Source organism: Diadema antillarum, unplaced genomic scaffold (genome assembly GCF_040938485.1).
Source record: "Diadema antillarum isolate AM-2024a unplaced genomic scaffold, OU_Dant_1.0 seq00000082_RagTag, whole genome shotgun sequence".
In the NCBI taxonomy this organism is placed as follows: Eukaryota; Metazoa; Echinodermata; class Echinoidea; order Diadematoida; family Diadematidae; genus Diadema; species Diadema antillarum.
The window spans coordinates 874,719-896,064 of record NW_027271175.1 but is presented as its reverse complement, the minus strand read 5'-3'; the positions used below and the strand labels follow the sequence as shown (position 1 = coordinate 896,064).

At 39.4% G+C, this 21,346-nt stretch overlaps 1 protein-coding gene across 2 annotated transcripts in view; it reads left to right on the top strand.

Annotated features, from left to right (window-relative positions):
- The window catches only part of LOC139726270 (piwi-like protein 1), a 48,989-nt gene that overhangs the window by 6,233 nt on the left and 21,410 nt on the right, over window positions 1-21,346 (top strand). For both annotated transcript variants that reach the window (XM_071637338.1, XM_071637337.1), the window contains exons 2-6: window positions 11,603-11,879; window positions 12,327-12,494; window positions 14,769-14,983; window positions 16,326-16,447; window positions 20,225-20,305. In XM_071637338.1, the coding sequence (XP_071493439.1) occupies window positions 11,672-11,879; window positions 12,327-12,494; window positions 14,769-14,983; window positions 16,326-16,447; window positions 20,225-20,305 (794 nt within the window). In that variant the 5' untranslated portion in view covers window positions 11,603-11,671. The remainder of the gene's footprint in view (window positions 1-11,602; window positions 11,880-12,326; window positions 12,495-14,768; window positions 14,984-16,325; window positions 16,448-20,224; window positions 20,306-21,346) is intronic.

Below are 21,346 nucleotides of genomic sequence, written 5' to 3'. Positions count from 1 at the left end.
TGAATACCGAGCACGTACGTACGCACGCAGCGCACACAGGGAATGACAACACATAGGGGGAGTGGCTTCTGCGCTTGTTACGCGTATTTTCTAACCGCTGTACGCTCATTATCTGATCGCTGGAGATCCACACGCGAATGCAGCTTTTCGGCGTTGTTTGCAAACATGATTTGGGTCACATTTTCATGCGTGCTCGTAAAAAAAGGGGGTGATATTGCTGTGATTTCAAAGTTAAATTTCTCAAGATAGAAACATCATTTTGCCATGAAATTTGAAATATGTCTTAATGATGTAATTCTCTTTCATATGAAATAATTCACAATTCATTTCTCACAGAATTTCAAAAGTTACAATAATGCTCCAGACACCCTAATATATGCTTTTCTTACACGCGTTGCTGACGATTGCCTCACTCGCCGCCAGTCCCCAGGCCAGTGGCAGCTTTTTTACATTCAAACAAGTTTGATATGACATGCAACATTATGCAGCAATATTTGGGGTAACTTTCTCACATTGTGCAATCGAAATACTCACAGTAACTAGAGTATTCCTAGGTTATATTGCAGAAATTTGTATCCATATCGCAACATTGCCGTTCACTGGCTGTAAGTCGCCATTTTGAATTCCGTTAGCCAATCACATGCGAGCTACGTGTTTTAATAAAAAAACAGACATCTAGGAAAGAGTTCCTTATGTCCCCCCCACTACCTAGCTACCCACTAACCCCACTACCCACTAACCTTTATCTGGTTTATTATTATCCCCCCTGCCACTAATTTGCACAAAATAAATAAATTACTATTTTTTTTTTACTAATAATAAACTAAATAAAGGTTAGATCTAGTGGGGTTAGTGGGTAGTCTGAATAGGTAGGGAGGGGGGGACATAAGGAACTCTTTCCCTACCTCGCATGTGATTTGCAAATGGATTCATAGGTTGAAGAGCTGTTACGACCGCTGGTAGTTGCATTTTTTTTCATGAAAATTGTACCAAAATGTTGGATATATTAATTTGGCGAGTGCAATGCATACCTTAAATGTTTATTTTGCTATACAAGCTTAAATTTGCCGATCTAGGGCTGTGAATTTAATGAGATGCAATAGAAAACACAGTAAAAGAAACACCGATGTTGTGTGTAAATGCACGTTGCCTCGCGTGTAAAAGCACGCTCTTACTAGTAGCAACGCTTCGCTTGCCCTCTGAGGTAGGGCGCCCTTCAGTTGATACGACCGTGTGACGTCATATGCATAAGGTCTATACAACAATGAGCACACTGGCACTGGTCCGATGGTCCAGGATCAGGACTAGTAAAAAAAAAAAAAAAAAAAAACACTGTAGAAAATGGGAAAAACTACCTGCTGGTCCGACAGATAAGTCAGACCTGTAGAAAAAATGGGTTAATGATTATGCAACCTAGACAAAAAAGCCTGTCAATCTCAGTCCGGGAAACCTGCTCACGAGGCCTGCTCCCCCGTACGAGCACTCCTCTGTCTCACAAGGCCTGCCGAGAGCCTCATGAGGCCTTCTGGGAGAGAGCCTCAAGAAGATCCCTATTCACTTTTTATTCATCTCACATCTGACATATAAATAATCGCAACTTTGCACGGTTAATTTTTTGCTACACATACATGTCCACTATCCATGATGAAAAGAAGAAAAAATTCTGTCTGTTTTTTTTTAAAAACAAAAATAGAGTTTTAATCAACCGATGCAGAGCGACCCATCAAAACATGGGCGCCAGCATGTTCGCTCAATGCAAGACTGCCGCACCTAACGGCCTGAGCGGACTAAATATTTTCGGTGCTTTTTTCTGGGGCTCTCACCTCTCCGTGCACGAATCAGCCTCGTGAAGCTGAAGTCTGACATCTTTTTACAAAAATTTGTAACGAGAAAAATAAAATCAGTACTACATGTATCCTGATCTTGGGCATATATTCCAAAATACTATTCCACACTGAAAAACTAGGTGGGTACTCCAGTTTGTTAGCGTAGGTATGACGAGTTCACTTTGTTCGTCAATTCCGCCACTCGATCATAGTGAAATGTGTGTAAAATGATTATTCCATACTTGTTTGCATACACTTACATGTACTTTTGTATGTTTTGTATATCCACCCATAGCCTACACCATACATTGTAAGTGACAATTTAAGTAAATGGGAAGTCCAGATGATTTTCACAATTTCACATGTACACCTGTAATACACTGTACATTATTTGACAGGCTCTCCATGTTTAGGTTTGTGGTCCTGGAATATTTTTGGTCCCTGAGCAGAGAAACCAAGAAACAGTCAAACCTGCCTTGGCGGCCGTCTGCCATTGTATACAGCCACTGAAGTTCTCAGAGAGAAAAGTCATGTTACCAACCCTGTTTATTGTGGTCTGCTGTCTTTAACACCTTTTTTGTCTCCATTGGGTGGCCACTATAGACAGGTTTGACTGTACTCTGAAAACAAAAGAAAATAGACAAATTGCACTGAACAAAGATAATGACATAGGAGGAGGCTCACACATAAAAATTAGTTGCCACTTTAGATGTTTACTGTAGATATATGCTATATGTGGCATTAAATTTTTCACGCATTTGAGCTGACGGCCTTTTTGGCGGCATTAAATTTTCGCGAGTTCCCTCTAACATTCAATGTGTACAGTGTAGACCAAACCTTGCCTCGCGCAAAAATTGTAAAGTTAAAATGCACGCAAACATTCCTCGTTTTACAGTATATTAGTATATCTACTGATGGTAGGAGATACAGGGTACAATTTAAAGGTCAAAACTCACTGTACCATAAAGAAACACATTATCTTCCAGTCATAACATTAGCTGGTTGTATTATCAATATAATTGAAGAAGATCAGCAATAAATATTTAATTTCTTGGCTGCAAGAAGGAGGATGAAATTAAGTGCAACTCCCATTGCCTGGATTTGTTTCCACAAGCATCTTCAAAGAAACTGGATGATTATGATTGTTACCAAATGCTGGTGGCAATACACCACGTTCATGTATTCGGTGATCAATTCAAAGGTGTGAAGTTCAGATACAAAATTTGTATGCTCTTCTCAATGGTTGTGATTATTGCTACCAAATGCTGGCAGCAAATAGACATGATGTTGTTTGGGTAAGAGATCTGGACCCATACAAAGAGAGTAAACTCAATGTGTTGTTCAGGGACTGTACAAGAATGTTGATGGCCTTGGGTGTCAACCAGTATGCAGTGAGTACAAGAATGAGAAACTTGGGGCTCTTCTGTGGCTGTACATAAACCTTGCAAAGGTCAGCTCAAAATCGACCCCGAGAAGACTGAAACTTTCAGGTCATACTCTATGACAGAACCCACACCACTGCTTTGGGAGCCTCTAGCCCTTTTTACACTTACATGTATGTTTCTTAACCCCGTACTTTCTCTGACCCAGGACTATCGTTAGTCCCGTACCAATTTCTTCAGCTTTTTACACTTGCCAATTAGTCCCGTACCAAGCTCTTGTCCGGGGCTAAGGAGATAATTGACCTTTTTACACTCGTGTTTCTTTGTCCGGTACTTTCCAAACCACATGAATATTCATGATTACGTACTGTACACGTACACGCACGCACCGGCAGCACTTGATTACCTCGTTTCTGATTGGTCAGTGGGGGTCGGACTTCGTCTCCGTTGCTTAGCCCAGGATTATTTTTTCGTTCTGTTTACACTCGCTTGCTTGGCTCCGCAATTGCGGTGCTAACCCTGCTATTTTGCAGGGCCAGATAGTACGGGATTATCGGTGGGGCTAGCCCACTTTGGCAGAAACAAATGTAAACAGAAAGTGGGCTAAGGATAGTCCCGTACCAACAGTGAGGCTAAGGCCCCCCCCCCCCCCCCCCCTTGGCCCCACCGTTGGTACGGGATTAAGCAAAAATTTACAAGTGTAAAAAGCCCTTCTAAATATGGGTAGTATGCAGGAAGAGAAAAACACAGGAGGACATACAATAAAGCATTTGGTTTGTTGACCTGCTGAAGGATGGGCAGATTTTACTACATTTCCCATAGACACTTGCCCCAAGTAAACTTGGGACTCAACAGGTTAGGTCTACTTGGGACTCATCTTCAACAAGGATGGACACTGGTAAACATCCCAGAGACAGAAGATAGAGGCTGCATGGTGCTGACAAGAATTCGTGACTTACCCATGGATCTCGAGAACTGTGCCCAACTGCATTGATAGCTTGATCGATGATGTTAAGAAATTGAGACTTGTCTACAATGACCTTTTTGTTGGTGGTTCTCCTGTGCGTGAGCAGAAAAAAAAAAGAAAAAAGTTGTATCTTGCAATATCAATACAAAGAGATTCATACTACATATTGTGCGTTCAATGTGAACAAAAATTAAAGGGATTCTTTTCCAGGTTTTTATATGCCAAATATTTTGTAAGGTTTTATTTTCATGATTTTTTTTTTCAATTTTATGTTTTATTGATTTGCGAGTTGGGTGCTCTTTGCAAATTAAAAAAAATGCGCAAGTATCAACTCTGATTCTGACATGAATGTCACGTGCACGCATACATTTCTCCGCTCAGCGTTGTGCTTTACAATGTACAATCACGAATTTAACCACTCGCAAAATTGTTGAGAAGTCTAGATTGCGAAAACTTAGACTTGCTAAATATATGGTGTATACTAGTAATTGACGGACCCATTTCTACGCAAGTTCACTTTTTGTTCGGATATGATTGATGAATTCCATAAATTATGTCATGCAAGCTTCAAATGCATTATCTCACTTTGAAAATGAGTAAAGTGCGTATTAAAACAAATCGATTGAAAAGAATGTTAAAAGGTTACATGTACCCATGTGCTCATGAGCTACAATTAAACTCTGAACTTGCTTATTAACTACAGATTAGTAGCCTGTGACAAAATGCTGCAAGATGTGGACACGTGCAGGCAAGGTGCAAGCATATGACATGCTCACAAATTTTTCTGTGGAGATAATAAGCAAATAATCAACGTTGGTAAAGGTGATGGGACAAACTATCACTTCCGAGGCGATCTGGATGTAGCTATCTTTCCGAAGCGCAGCTGAGGAAAGATAGCGTACACATGCAGATCGCCGAGGAAGTGATAGTTTGTCTCATTGCCTGAAACTAAAAGTTGATTATTTGCTTTATATTCCACATCTAGGGTCCTAGAAATTCCCATTTTATTCCACATCTGAAACCGTTTTAGCTTTCTTTAGGTATCCTTAGGGCTTAGGCTACATGTGCGCTTAGATGACAAAACAATGAATTTGCTGCGCGCACTGCGCGGCACCGAAGTGAAAGTGCGTTGCACTGTGTACTATCAAGTGACCTAGGTCACATGATAGTCCACAGTGCAACGCACTTTTATTTCGCGCGTACTCATCTTGCGTTAGAACTGTGTGGACTGTGTGGAGATCAGCGAAACAAAAGGGACTATCAACATAGAGTGTAACGAACTTTTCTTAGGTGATGTGATGGGCAAAACTACGCTTCATCACATGATCAGCTCTAGACCAATCCTATTGCAACATTCTTAGTATGTGGAATATAATAGGGTCTACACTGTCTGTATACAATGTGTATATAAAAGAGTTAACTTCAGTGGCAGGCATTAAAAGTAATTTACTTCAGTCCATAAATTATACAAATTTTGATTAATATGCTGGTGATGCCTATTGTAATTATGCTAAACAGACATCATCAAGTGTGTGCTGTTATGCATATAGTGTGAGGTGCCCACTGTATGTTGGAGGACCATGGACTGAATTTGATATGATTTGATTTTAAATTTATGTGAAATAGTGCCAATATATCTACATGCTAGGTGTAAAACTGTATCTCAGTGTGTACATGTGTGTATGTGAGTGTGTGTGTGTGTGTGTTTTGTAAGGAGGCTACTAAATCAGTTAGCCATTGTGTATTTGAAAACTCAGTCTTGGATGTCTTTTGATGAGGAGCCTATGCCAAGCAAAACACTGGTAAGCCTTCATCAGGAGCAGCTACAGCTGTACTAGGCTGCGTTCATGCGAAACTAGAATTGCGTTTCTAAACACGTTTAGTCGCTAAACGTGTTTAGTTGCGTCGCGTTCATGCAATTTTTCCATTTAAACGCGTTTCAAAACGCCGATCTGAAACGCGGAAAAAAGGGCGTTTTGAATCATGATTCTGCCAGAATCACGATCGCAGAAGCCGCATGAATGCAACCGTGATTTCAATCATGATTCTGTGACGTCATTGTGCGCTGTGCGCATGCGTGTCTCATGGGGTATCCCACAGCTTCCTGTTCTGTTCGCGCGCTTGTGTACGTCTTATGAATCGTGTGTTTCGGTACCATACTTGCATTTGTTAGTTTACATCAACGCCATACACCGATTCTATGCTAGTATCTAGCTGTTTAATACAATAATACATGTAATTACTCTCCGATTGAGTTGATAATAGTAATGGCTGCAGCGCTGTGTCTACCAAGGGAAACAATTGGAGAGACGCGAAGAATTAAGATTTTTCGATCTGTGGGCTGAGCCTGAATGCCACAGTTTATTGGAAAGTATTCACCGAAATATAAACGTAAAGGCCTATAATAAACTGACTGATCAGTTGGCATAAGGTGGTCTGGCGCGAGTTGCAGAGACAAGGTCAAACTGCGCAGTATGCTGCGCAATGGCAAAGAATGAGCAGAGCCAGAATCAGCGTTGCGAAAGCCCGCATGAACGCTCTTCCGCTGAGACCGTGATTTCAAACGCCGTTTTGAATCATGATTCATGTTTGTGATTCTGGCTACGAAATTCGCATGAACGCGGCCCTAAAGTCAGAATAGGTTGTACACTAGTCCTTTGTTCCAACAATGTACAGTGTACCTGCCTTTGATCCCTTTCTCTTCAACCCCTCTCCCTGAAGAATACCAGGCTGTCTGGCATATACTGTAGATAATCCTCTTAGTGGCAATCAATTAGTGTTCAGGCAGCACCCTTGTATTAATACCCAGGGCAACAGTTCTCTGTTGGGCGCATGAAAAGTAAGTAAGGGCCTTTATGCACCTGTAGTTCTGTAGTGTAGGGCAAGTCCAAGATAATGCGCGCGTTACGTATGGGACATTCAGAGACTTTTATGACCTGAAAAATAGTGTTAATGGCCTTTGATCATATTGAACTTCATCATGGTGATTGATATCTAGGAGAAGTATAATCATGTAAAAAATTGAGAAAAATGACCTTCACAATTATATTCTAGAAGAGAAAATATGTGCCGTTACGTATGGGACCAGAAAAATTTTGTTTTTTTGAACATTTTTTTCAACCTCAAAACTCTCTGAAAGTATTTCATTCTACAACTTGTAACTCACTGTGATGAAAGTCACAACACTCAAGATTATCACAGGTAGGTTTCATGTCATTAGGCAAAAAGCTCTAATTACAGGTTCTAATTAAAGACAGACATGACGTGTTACGTATGGGACAGTTATGTATGGGACAGTTTGTCCCCCATTCATTTAGTGTGTGAAGAATCATGTTTATGGGTATTTTGCAGAATTATTGAAGTAAAATCAGTTGAAACTACTCAAATACTGATCCAGATCGTCAAGGAAACAATATTCCCCAAATATTCACCATCATATTCATATTCAATCATATTTTCATATTTTTATGACCAATCTGAGTATGCATGCCCTTTGTCCCCCATTCATTTAGTGTGTGGAGAACCATGTTTATGGGTATTTTGCAAAATAATTTCGCAAAATACCCATAAACAAATTTTTGCATAATTATTGAAATGGAATCAGTTGAAATTATTCAAATACTGATCCAGATTGACAAGGGAACAATATTCCCCAAATATTTACCATCATAATCATATTTAATCATATTCTATATTTTTATGACCAACCTGAGTGTTTTTGCCCTATTTTTATCAGAATAGTTACTACTGAAAAATTGAATAGTTTAAAGTGTTTACTTCCATTGATGAAGGGAAGTTTGCCATTTAGTTTCAATAAAAAACAGCTTGACACAAGAAATATTAATTTTTGTAAATAAGCGATACCTGCTGCGTGGAACCCCAGTGATTGAGTAGATATATGATGTCTGTCTAGCAGTCAGGTCATTGATTCGAGTCACACCTCAGTATGTATACCCATGAATTTTGTCGTGGCTACTATTGAAAACTGAATAAGGACAATTTGTGTATCACTTGCAATAAAAAAAAAAATCATTTGACTTTATATTTTTTTAAATATATATCACAACCATTTCAAATTGGATCTCCATCACATAAACTTTGAATTCCTCTAGTCTTAGGATTGTATGCTCTTTAGTAATTCATATGTAGGTTTCCAATCATCTCATTAAATGTTGAAAACTGAATCCCCATTTCTACAAAAAACTATACCATCCCTTTAATGCTGATTTTTTCATTGTGTATTTTGCCATTTTCCCTTCCCCCTTTCTGAAAATTGTTCAGTCAAGTACATATATAATTGTTTAAAGTGTCTATAACTCAAAAAGTGACTACAATGTTGGGATGCTTTCTTCAGGATGATTGACCATTTGTGTACTGAGAGACCTTCCCAGCTAGCTACATGCATTCACATGCAATATGTATGAGGATGTCCCATACGTAACGCATTTGTCCCATACGTAACATTATTTCAATGCCTAATAAAAAATATTTCTTTTGCTGTTTTTTCTTTTTTCTATGGTATTTAATTTCTCTAAACAATAAATTAGAACTTTCCAAAAGGGCATTAAAATAACCTTAGCAATTTCAGAAAAAACCTAAAAAAATTACCTCAATTTGTTACGTATGGGACATCTCATGATAGGACACGAGCTAATTTGCATAATAATTTGCATAATCCCTAAATTTTCATACCAAGTTAAACTATTTGATGAACTTCTTATGTCCACATATTAATCAAATGTCATTTGCTTTCCTTTGAATTAATATGAATTTTTATAAATGTCCCATACGTAACACTGTGTTTCACATTTATGCTAATGAAGCCCTTGAAATTTGCATAAATTTACATAATATAATTTTTTCCTCCATGGAAATCAAAACTTCAACTCATAAGCTTCAAAATGATACCAAACATGTCAATATTGAGCAAAGATGAAATTTTGCCTTCTGAGGGGACCTTATCTTGGACTTGCCCTGTACTGTACATGTATGTGATAGAACACTTTTCTGGGAGCCTGTGAATTTGTAGGAGCACCAGAATATCATACAATGCAGTTACCATGCAATGTAAATCATCTTGGGATGCATTTAACCTGTGCAGTGTATCTATGGTAGAAGACACATCTGCTGTGTAGGGGTTGTTGTGTGTGAGTGACAAATGGGTGATTTTCATAGATATCACTCTGAAAATTGCAAAACACTCTTCCCACTGGCTTTAGGATTGCGCAATGCATGTTGACTCACTGAGGCCGTTCCCACTTCCAAGTGGAAATCCAATGTGAATGTAGATTACCATCTAGTTACTTTGAATTATTTGGATAATTCAGTAGCATGCAGTAGCACTGTTGTCCTGAATTGTTGAATGTTCAAACTGCTCAGGATTACCAGTGGATGGTGAGTATTTCTGCTGATTGGCTGTTTCTGGTGGGTTGTGTTGTACTTTCATTTGCTTGAGATGATAATCATCACTGTACTCACAGTATGTAAAGTTGTTGGAGTTTGAAATTTGGCAACATTAGTGCCTGTGTGCTGATAGATGAGAATACCAGCAGGGGTCGCACTTAACTTTTTTTTTAACTAGCCAGGCGGACTACTTAGAATCAATTTTGACACTAAAGCAATATTTTGGCTAGCCAGACGGACTAGTTACTTCAGAATTGTATGATTTTTAGATAGTCCGACATGATTTTGGGTGGCCAATGGCCAGCAGACCATTGCCAATTTCGAACCCTGACCAGAGAAAGCATCGTTTGTGATGATGCAAGTAAGTGTTTTGCATGGTCTACTTGTACAGATGTACACTATAACAGGTACCGGGTATGCAATCAAATATCCTACCTTTGTGATGGTAGTTTTTGCACAGCGTGTGTGCAAGAATGTTTGCTAATTTTGTGTGAGTGTTGCTAGGCTGTCTTTCAAGATGTTGATGAAAGTTATTATTCATCCAGTCGATGTAGATTTGAGACGAATTATGAATCAAAGATCTTGAATTTAACTTACGTTTTTGGTAACGTTTCGCTGATTAATCACAATCAGCTTCATCTGGCATCCTTTCAAGAGGTGTGCCCAAGTTTCAAGTAATAGTCCCTTGTACTCATATCTGTGTATGTGTGTTGTGGCATCATGTATGTTTGTGTATGTTTTGTGGAAACATTTTATTTTAAGTGCAAGCTTTGCTGGTGTATTCATCTAAATGTGTAATATCTTTGTTGGAAAAATAATTTCATGACTTTCACGACAAGGCTTTTTTCTGGGGCTCATGAAGGATTGTTCCAAATTGTGCTATGAACTATGTACAGAGTATTCCATTGAAATGTGAATGTGTGTACATGTTTTGTGTTAGTAGATAGACTGCATTTTAGATGCAAAGTTGTATACTAGAACCTGCTGGAAATTGGGAAGTGTTTAAAGGGACTGTACAATGTACAGTACTGGTTGAGGTGGGGATTCATGTTTTGAACATTCCTTAGTGAGATAATGAGAAACCTCTTATGAAATATGAAAGAGCATGTAATTTTAAGAAGGATTCAACGTTTATTTGATGAAAATTGGTTTCAAAGAGATATCAAAAAAAGTGATAATAATAAAAGGGGGCAGGCCACGCCTTTTATTAGGATCTCTGTGTTTCACCTTGTTTTTGGATATCTCAGCCATTTCAAAACTGATTTTCATCGAATAAACTTTTGATACCCCTTAGAATTGCATGCTCTTTGACATCTCATAGAGTGGTTTCTGAATATCTCGCAAAACGTTAAAAGCTAAATCCTCACCTATGTAAACCAGAACTGTACACACCCTTGAACAAGTGAATACAAAGGTTACAAATTTATAAAGGTACGAAGGAAGTAGTTGCACTTCATTGCAGAATCATGTCAGTGAAGATGGTACCTGTAGATCAGAGCCATTTAGTTTGTCCGCTAAGAACCACGATGATGATGATGAATGGTGAATTCTCATGATAAGTTTGCACCTCTGAATTTCACTCTGTATACAATGAATTATATGGGGAAAAGACTACAAAAAGTGGTTCAGTTCATCTTCAAATTAACAAAAGAATTGCCATTTTAGAAAGAAATACGTACATATGTAGGAACTAAAATCTTCCATTTTAACTTTTACCATTGTAGTAATCAGTGATAAATTCCTAAGCTCCATGAAGTACAGTAATATCTACAAGTTGAATGCTATGTAGTAAAGGAAAATATAATTGTCAGTCTGTGGCATGAGTACATGCAGCATGTACTGTACATGCACATTTATATTTAGCAGTGTGCAGGAGAGTTTATGTTTCTGCCCTCTTAGATATGGTAGTAAGGAAAAAAAATTATGTGTCATTCCAAATTTATTGCTTTGTAATCCATTGAATTAGCAAGTACTGTATTCAAAAACCTTTTCTTATTCTTGATATCATTATCTGACTGGTGCAGGTGAATTAAGAAAATTTGTAGGGGAAGTCACTTCATCCAGGATAGCAAACCAGGTAGTGTAGAGACAGGATGTCACAACCAACAGGACGTGCAAGGGGCAGGGCTCGAGGAAGGGGGCGAGCTTCAGCACCGCCTGCTGGGGCAGCAGCCCCTGCAGAACGTCGGCCGGGAGAGCAGAGGCCCAGAGAACCGCCCAGCGTGCCACAGGACGCCGGTGGGATGCCGGTGCCTGGGAGAGGAAGGTCCCGGGGTGGAACGACACAGCCAGGGCCAGGAGGTACAGTCATGGTCTAAGCTTTTTACTCACTACCCCATTGCTCATAAAAGCAGAGTAAAAATCCGGAGGCCATAGGTAAAGGGGGATATCTGAATGTTGATTATAATTGCTACATATTATATTTCACCAATTCCTAAATGTAGAGGGCGTGTTGGTGTAGAGAACTGATTTGATGTGGCTGTAGACCGAGGAAGGTGTATTTCTACAGTAAACATATCGCAGAAATTTGGCTGATAGGGTCAGGTTTTGCATGCACTTCAGTTACCGTCAAGGTGTCAATTTCTTGATATGATAAGAGTTTTAATACAAGCATCACAGGAATGTGTGGTCCTGTAGGGTGCAATGCAGCATTTCGTGGATTCACATGCAATGCAAGGGTGATCCCTTCAGCTTGCAGAAGTAATGTTTCTTCCTCGTGTTCCCCTCACTCAACCTGCTGCCCAGCAGCCGCGCCTCCACAGCAGCCAAGAGAGGACCTGTCCGGTCAGATGGCAAAGATGCACATCGGAGCTGCTGGCGAGGGGGGCGTAGGGGGCGCTGTGCCCGACAGACGCCGTCGCCGGGAGGAACCCATCATCGAACCAGTGACTCGCCCTGAAGGTCTTGATAAGAAAGGTGGGTAATTCCCGTGATGTGTGGTATGCAACCCTGGGTAGATGGCAGATGTGACCTGTGACCAAGCAGGTTCAAATCTGATTTTAAGCCTTTAGAGGTCATGAGGTCATTATGTCAAATTTGCATTCTAGTATCACTATATTCATGCAAATGAAATAATAACTAAGAGTAATTGTAGGAAATTCATGCATATTTGTTACTTGTAGGTGAAGGGAATGATGAATACTTACTGATTGCAAAATTCACAAATTAGTGTGGTTCATTAGTAGATATGATGTCAATTGTTTATAACCTAACTGAAAATTGAAGCAGGGTTACAGTAGTTTTGTACAATTGTACAACCTCTTCAAGTCTCTTGGGCCTCTCTTTCATTGCAGGACAGATGCAAGCTGGTGTATGTTTGTGAAATTTATGATTTCAGCCTTCTTCATTGTCCCTGTCTGTTTATCCAGTCTATAGAGTTAGTCTGCCCAACAGACCCTTCAAATAGGTGTGACTTAAGAAGATGGATGAGGTATACAGTGTAGTTCTTCTAAATAAATGTTGTGATAGTTCATCGTGGTTCAAACTATGTGGGGTTGTTTTTTCCTCTCCCCCAGAAAGTTGTTACCAAGGCTTTATGTTTCTTTGTAGTAAGTTTCAATGCCCTCGATCTCATTAACCAAATTGAAAAGTCCCTGTTGCACATTTTCTTCGTACTTATCCAGTTTTTTAATCCAATTTCTGCTGTGAGAGAGTGTTGATGTGCTTAGTGTATTTTGGGCCAATGCCTGTAGATGACAAATGTTACTGAGCTTTGCCAAGTGAAAGTGCTGAATTGCACTTTTTCCTCCATATCTCAAAAGTAACTCGAAAGGTATCATCATGAAACTTACATATATGCATGTTCAACCTAACAGTGATTCTCTTTGGAACTGTGAGGTCAAAGGTCAAAGGCCAGGTTTAGATAATGCTATTTTCCCATTTGATACTGAAATTATACTTTTTCTAATATCTTGAAAATTACTCAATGCATAAACTTATAAAAGGGTCAAAAGTCAAGTGAAAATCATCAGTTCCCCAAATACCTGCACTCTGACATTTTAATCATTCATCCAATTGAACCTAGTTCTAGGAAAGTGAACATTCAGCACATTTGTGGCAAACCTGTCATTTTAATATTTTGCCAATTGTGTGAAACTGTCATCACACATTGTCAAGACATTGTACTATAGACCTATTAGGAGAACCATGCATTATGGCGGAGGCATATCAGTCGCCGTAGCGATATATCTAGTTTCTTCTCCTTTTGAAAGGGTATGCAACCACTGAAATTTCATAGAGTATTAAGAATGTTAAGGCCCGGTCACGCAGCCCAAAAGTCGCTTAAGCGCACGAATCACGCAAGGAATTCGAGCCTTAAGCGATACATGCGCAATTTGGGCATGTCATGAGTTTGTCTGACGTGGAACCTTCGTTGTCCGCCGATGTGCGCCGAATCGGCGCTTCACGCGATTCCAGGTTTTGAGCAGCGCAAAACTCGGCTTCGCGTAAGAGTTTACGCAGTATTGCGCTGTTTTACATAATTTTTGCCTAGTTTGCGTAGTTCTTACACAGACAATGCGCAAACTATGCGTGGAATATCAGTGATCGTTTGCAAAAATGTTGACGCTATCACGTTCATGCGCGAATCATGGGCGATTCATACGCAGTTTATTCGTGATAATCCCCAGATTATGTGTGGTTTTCTATGGACCCAGTCGTCGCGCACAACCACGTATTCGCCCTATTTGGGGCCTTTGCATGCCTATGCGCTGAAAGTGCGTGGTTTGTTAGTGATTTTTGCGTGATCTTTCCGTAGTTCTTGCACAGTTCATCAGTGATTTTCATCGCGTAAATCAGCGAAAATTCTTGACGGACAAGCACGCACAACCAAATTTCATTCGTGATTCATGCGTTTATGCAAATTTTGGGCTGTGTGACCGAGCCCTGACACCCCATAGCCTTTTGTTCACTTCCATCAAATTATCTCTCCTATTCAGCATAATTAGGGATATTTTTTCTAAATCTCAATATTTTTTCAAATCTCAAGAGATGATGACTTACAGGAAGGTCTCCACATATTGTAGGAAGCTACTGAGTATATTCAGGTTAAGTTTAATTTGCTCATCATGACTTATTGTGTCAGTCCTTTCTTATTATGTGCCATTACTCAATTTTTTTTTTAAGGCAAGATTCTAACTCATGTATGACTATTTTTGTGTGTTTTTCCCCTTTTCACTGTGACGCTTTCAGCAACCTCTGGCCAGCAGATTCAGCTGGTGGCAAACTGCTTCAAGCTGGTCAACCGGCCCAACTGGCAGCTCTACCAGTACCGTGTGGACTTTGAACCGGAGATCCTCAATCCGCGCGCTCGCTTCGCCCTCCTGCGAGCCCACAGCGAACTGCTGGGGGAGAACAACACCCTGGACATGGACACCATGTATTCCTTGGTCAAGCTTCCCGAGAAGGTGAGGGGGGAGGGGATGTTTGTTTGGTGAAAACTGGCACAACTCTGTTGTGCATTAAGTGATAGTGAGGTAGATTTTGATTTTGTTGTTGTAGTTATTTGCTCAAACTTCCCTTGCTGTATGCATGAAAAGTAGCTTTTGACTGAGTTAACCATCTTACTTAAATCCCATTTTTGCATAGAAATAAGCTAATTGTCTGCAAGAAAACACGCTATTATTTACTGTCTTTAACCCTAACTAGAACGCCCCCCCACGACGTTTCGCGCGATGTATCGCTATCAAGAAAAGCTATCGCCGCGACGTTTCATGACTTTTTTCTTTCAAGTCTCCCTCAGCTTTTAACACCAAATTTGTGATGCCCAGGCACACGGTTCCAAAGTTGCGCATGAATATGTATGTGCATGTCAGACCAAGAATTGCTCAAAAACGTGAATTTGTGTACAATTTCAATGCAAACTACTGTGTTTGCAGGCAAATTTCATAAAAGCATTATTTGGGGTTTTATTGATTAAAATCAATTAATTACATATTTTCTTGTTCAAGACAATGTCGCGGACAAATTTTATTTAAAAAACAATGAAAAACAAAGTCGAAGAAACAGAGAAATACATAAGAAATTCAAAAAACAATAAAATACATAAGAAATTTTCTCTGATTGCACAATTTTTTTTCTTACATTTGCTAAGGACATTAAAAAGAATATTTACACAAAAAATGTGCCAGTTTTTGAGCTTTATTTAGTGATTTATACCAAATTGTTTGATGTCATGCATCATGTTGCATAAATTAGCATAATTTAGCATAAGCAATAATTTTTGTTTATAAATTAGCTTCAAGGTACTTTAGATTACGTCATAGCCAATGTGTGTGCCGATTTTCGTCGCGATCGCGCGGTTGACGGCCGAGATCTGGAGGCCCCCAGCCTCTAATCATCTACTTGAATAGCCCGGCCTAGTTAGGGTTAAGCAGTTGTTTCAGCATTAAGCAGTTGCATAATCACTATTGTGTAGCATGTCCCATCTGGAGGAAATAGGCGAAAATTTCCATACCAGGAATTTTTCCATGTGTTCGGTGGTTTGTGACATCTTTCCCTATCTTTGTTTTCCCTCACGGTTTTTAGAGCATGCATAGACTATTCACCGCTCAGGCAGAAGTGAATGAAAAGTGTGAGGTTTGTTGCCAGTTTGATTTTTTTTTTTTTTTTTTTTTTTTTTTTTTTGCCATTACAGGCAAGATGGATAGGACCACTTATGCCTCACACTCACCAATGGCAAATTGTATATGTCCTTTGTTTTGTATTTATCCGAGTTTGTAATCTCGTATACGCCATTTTCTTCTCCAGGTGACCAATCTGGTCTCAACAAGGAAAGATGGCTCCGCCGTCAACATCAGATGCACCCTTGTGGCCACCCTCAACCCCATGGCCCCCAACACCCTGCATCTCTACGGAGTCCTTTTCAGAAAGTAAGTGGATCGCCACTTAAAATCCAAACCTGCCAAGTTTCACTGTTTGTGTAGGATCATTCCTGGAAAGATTAAAAATGTCTCATAAATTGACAAGGGAATATGAAAGCCACTCTTGATTTTGGAATAATTCCAAAATACTTATTATTGTTGCCTGTTGAGCAGGCTAGAGTGTTTGTGTTTGATCTTTGACCAGTCTGTGTTCTTATGACATTTCCACACCTTGTGTAAGACCCATTCTTAATCTAAAGAGAAATCTTATCAGTCGCCGAAGAGTGGACAGATCATGTTACATGATAGAGTAAGACACATCATGTTAATGATGGGTCCCCATATCAGAGGAGGTTACAACCATCCTTGACCCTTTACCTACCAAGTACCAGCTCCACAGTACATAACAAAGATCTTTTGTTTTGTGCAGACCCCCCCCCCCCCCCCCCCCCCCCCCCCCCCCCCCCCCCCCCCCCCCCGGACCTGTCGGCCCACACAATCACAAAGGAGAACTTCGTGGTATTTCACTCTCGGTGAAATGAGGTGGGGGGATTGAGGGAGGGATTAGGGGGTGGGGACTGGGGGGCTGGGGAAGTTTTAGGGGTGGGGGATTAGGCAGAGTTAATAGCTTTTCCTATGTATTGCTGGTGGTAAACTCCACATTTGCAAATCACTACAGCACCGCTGATTTGTTGTTGTTTTTTTCAATGACTGGGAGAGTCAGATCATGTACTTCCGCTGGTACTGTATGAGTAAGCTGGATCGCGTACATCCGCTGGTACTGTATCTCTGATATGCTTCGTATTAGAAATACAGCATAGTATTGTTATCATTTGGTGAATAAGAGTTGGGAAAAAAAAAATTTACAGTGGATACTCAGTATAGCAAGATCCTTAGGACCAAGACAATTTTTTTTTTGTTATATCAGTAGTCAATACACAATACAAAACAAAAGGAATAAATTCATTGGGATTAGGGAAATTAGTTGTTATATCAGGTATTATCTTATATCTGGGCCCCATTCTATCAAAAGATAAAATCAATTTTAAATTTCCTTACCACACAGGCTGCCATATACTTACAGTTGAAATTAAAGGACAAGTTCACCTTCATAAACATAAGGATTGAGAGAATGTAGCAATATTAGTAGAACACATCAGTGAAAGTTTGAGGAAAATCAGACAATCCGTTCAAAAGTTATGAATTTTTGAAGTTTTTGATCAGTAACCGCTGGATGAGAAGACTACTGCAGTGTATGTATAACTTAGATGTCACATGCGTACAACAATACAAGGAAAATATAAAGAGAATTTCACAAAATTCCATCTTTTGAAAAAAGTACACATTCCCCTGACTCGTTACCGACAAATGTTATGGGTAATATTGTTCCCCCCGCCTATAGAAAGAGGCAAGTCAAGTGCTCTTTTATTATGCGAAAAAAGTGAAAATATGTTGAATTTTCTTTTACATTTTCTTTATACTGTTGTACGCATATGACTCACAAGCTGTAGTAGTCTCCTCATCCAGCGGTTCCAACGCAAAAATTTTAAAAATTCATAACTTTTGCATCGATTGTCCAATTTTCCTCAAACTTTCACTGATGTGTTCTACTATTATTGTTGCATTCTCTCAATCCTTATGTTTATGAAGGGGAACTTGTCCTTTAACTATATAATCAATTTTAACTCTTCATAAAACAGGACCCAGATCTCTTTGTATCAAGTTTCCTCTGAACATTATTATGCAAATGACTACTGATAGATGAAGACGCCGTGCTGTCCCATAGTTTTTCCAGAGTCTGGGATTTTTATGCCTCCGCCACGAAGTGGTGCCGGAGGCATTATGTTTTCGGGTTGTCCGTCCGTCCGTACGTACGTCCGTACGTACGTCCGTACGTACGTCCGTACGTACGTCTGTACGTCCGTACGTCCGTACGTCCGTCCGCTTTCGTTTACGCGATAACTTGAGTAATATTGACTTGAATTCTACCAAACTTGGTCCAAGTATAAAGTATGATGGGGCAATTAGTTGATTAGATTTTGGGCAAAATCCGCCGAAGGTCAAAGGTCAAAGGTCAAGGTCAAATCATGAAATTGTATCCGTTTACGCGATAACTCAAGACTGGATCGAGCAAATTTCACCAAACTTTGTTGGAGGATGATGTATGATAGGACAATTATTTGATTAGTTTTTTAGTGAAATCGGACTGAGGTCAAAGGTCAAAGATCAAGGTCAAATCCTGAAATTTATCTGTTTACGTGATAACTCAAAACTGGATGAAGCAGCTTTCACCAAACTTGGTCCAAGGATGATGTATGATTGGACAATTAGTTGAATAGATTTTAGTGACATTGGCAAGAGGTCAAAGGTCAAAAGGTCAAGGTCAAATCCTGAATATGTTGCTATTTCCCCCCATATCTATGCAATGCCCAAAGGTATTTTCTTGAAACTTGGTGTAGACATGTAGGCCCCTACTACTGCATAAAGATTCTCCAGAGTTTCATGTCATAAGGTCAAAGGTCAAAGGTTAAGTGAAAATGTTGTAATATCACTTTTCTCACAAATGGTTCAATGTATCTTCATGGAACTTTGTACATACGCATGTACTGACTGGCAGAGATTATCTAGGGAATTTAGGGGTCATAGGTCAAAGGTCAAGGTCAACTCCTCAATATTTTACTATTTCCCTCTTACACTAGTATATAAAATGCTTGCATTATTAGTTTTCTGACTTATATACATGCATTACCTAATGGAGATTCTCCAGGAAATTTCCAGCCAGACTGTCAAAGGTTGTCAAAGGTTAAGGGTCAATGGCCAGGTTTCAATGCCCCCCCCCCCCAAAAAAAAAAAAAAAAAGAAAAAGAAAAAAAAAATCTATTTTGTACTGTTATTACACTCTTTCTTCATACCTTGGAAATTACTCAATGCATAAACTTATAAAAGGGTCTGTCAGAATTCAAGTAAAAATTCTCAATTCCCCAAATATGTGTACCTGCACTCCCAGTTCAAGGAAAGTGATCATTCAAGTCATTTCTGACAAACCTGTCATATTTTTATTTTTTTGCCAGTTATGTGAAACTGTCATGGATCACACATTGTGAAGACATTGTACTATACCCCTATTGGGAGAATCATGCATTATGGCGGAGGCATCAGTCGCCATAGCGACATTTCTAGTTGTATCATGCATGTATCATTATATAACTACAAAACCCCTGGCCCACTTGTGTGGGGCAGCCCACTTTCATTGTCAAGCAGTGTAAACAGGCAATTGTATTTAAAGAGGGCAATGTATTGGGTCCTTGCCCAAATGCCTATCCAGACAAGTAAATATAATTTTCTTATTTTGCCCATGTTTAGCTTCGAAATAACTATCTGGGTTTTCTGTTAACAGTGAGCATTACCAGTACTCCGTGTGCTTTAGCCTGCATACACAGGATAAAATTAGAGGACTTTTCATACATGCTCTCTCTCTCTGTTGGATTCCAATACTTATAGCAAGCTATTACCCATTCACTGTTCTTTCCAAACAAGGTATTTTGATGGCCAGCAGGCGCATTGTGTTATTGCAGCCTACTTTACTTTTTGTTTTAAATGCCCCAGTGTCCTTGCAGTTAGTATGAAAACTCCCATTGTCAGAGATTATGTAATTAATCTGAAATTATATTGCAAAATGTGCATATTGCAGTGTCAAAGCAAACCATGTGATGTATTCATGGAATGGGTTTTAAATCAGCAGTTTTACCAGATCTAACATTAATAATATATGATTGAATCCTTCAGGGTCCTGAAAATGATCAAGATGGAGCAGATCGGACGCCATTTCTACGACTCATCTAGCCCGATTGAGATTCGACAGCATGGGTGAGTACGGAAACTGTGCTCCCAGCTTGTAACCATTTGGGTAATAACCACAACAGGTTTAGTCGCAGGAGCATCATGTTAGTTACCTTTTCTAAAGTTTTGTTTTTGTGCGTGCATGTGTGTGTGTGTGTGTGTATGTGCTGTTCTCTCTCATAAGTACAGGAATTTACTGAAGGTGGCTAGCTGTATCTAGAATCAGAGCTATGCTCCCATACAAACTTTCTAGACCTCTTGTCTGTTGAGGATTTATTTCTCATACACAGATGTTGCTCTCCACATCAGTTTGTTATTTGGAAAAAATTACTGTAAATTTTGTATATTTTGACAATCTAATGTCAAGGATGCACATAAAATATTTCAGTAGACCAAAGAATTTCTCTCACCCATATATTTTTCTCTTTTATCAGTATTACAAGTATATTCATATTTTCTGTGCCTTAAATGTGTGATGCAACTGACATAATGAAAAAATGAAGTATTTGCATTTCAATGATTTCCAGAACTTGCAGAATTTAACTGCCTATCCCTTCATATACATGCAGTGCAGCAGGCATGCCATGATTGATGAACAAAAGTTCCTACAATTCTGGCCCCACACACACACAGTTCATCTGCAATTGGTTTATGGAATGGAATCCTGTTTGGATTTATTTTTATCCTGACTTTAACGCAAGTAGCCAGTGGGCAATAACCTTCAAATAGAAAACTTCTAGCAATATCTAAAGACACAACAAGCTGCCCATGGATTTGTGGACTATAGCAGTGAGTGCAAGGGCGAACAAAAGTATGCTTGACATTTGTTTCGAGAGGCAGGGTAGGAGTTTCCAGTATGAAAAATTCACACACAAAATTTCTAATTCCTCTCTTCACAACATCTTGAAGTCATGTTGAGTATTGAACTGTAAAGGAAAACAAAAATTTATCGCTAACATTTCTCCCTACTAAATCACAAACTAGCTTTAAGAGCCTAATATTTTGCCCTTGCATTGTTGACGTCACAGTCCTGCACTTTTGAATCAATGTTAACTTTGCTTCCAGATT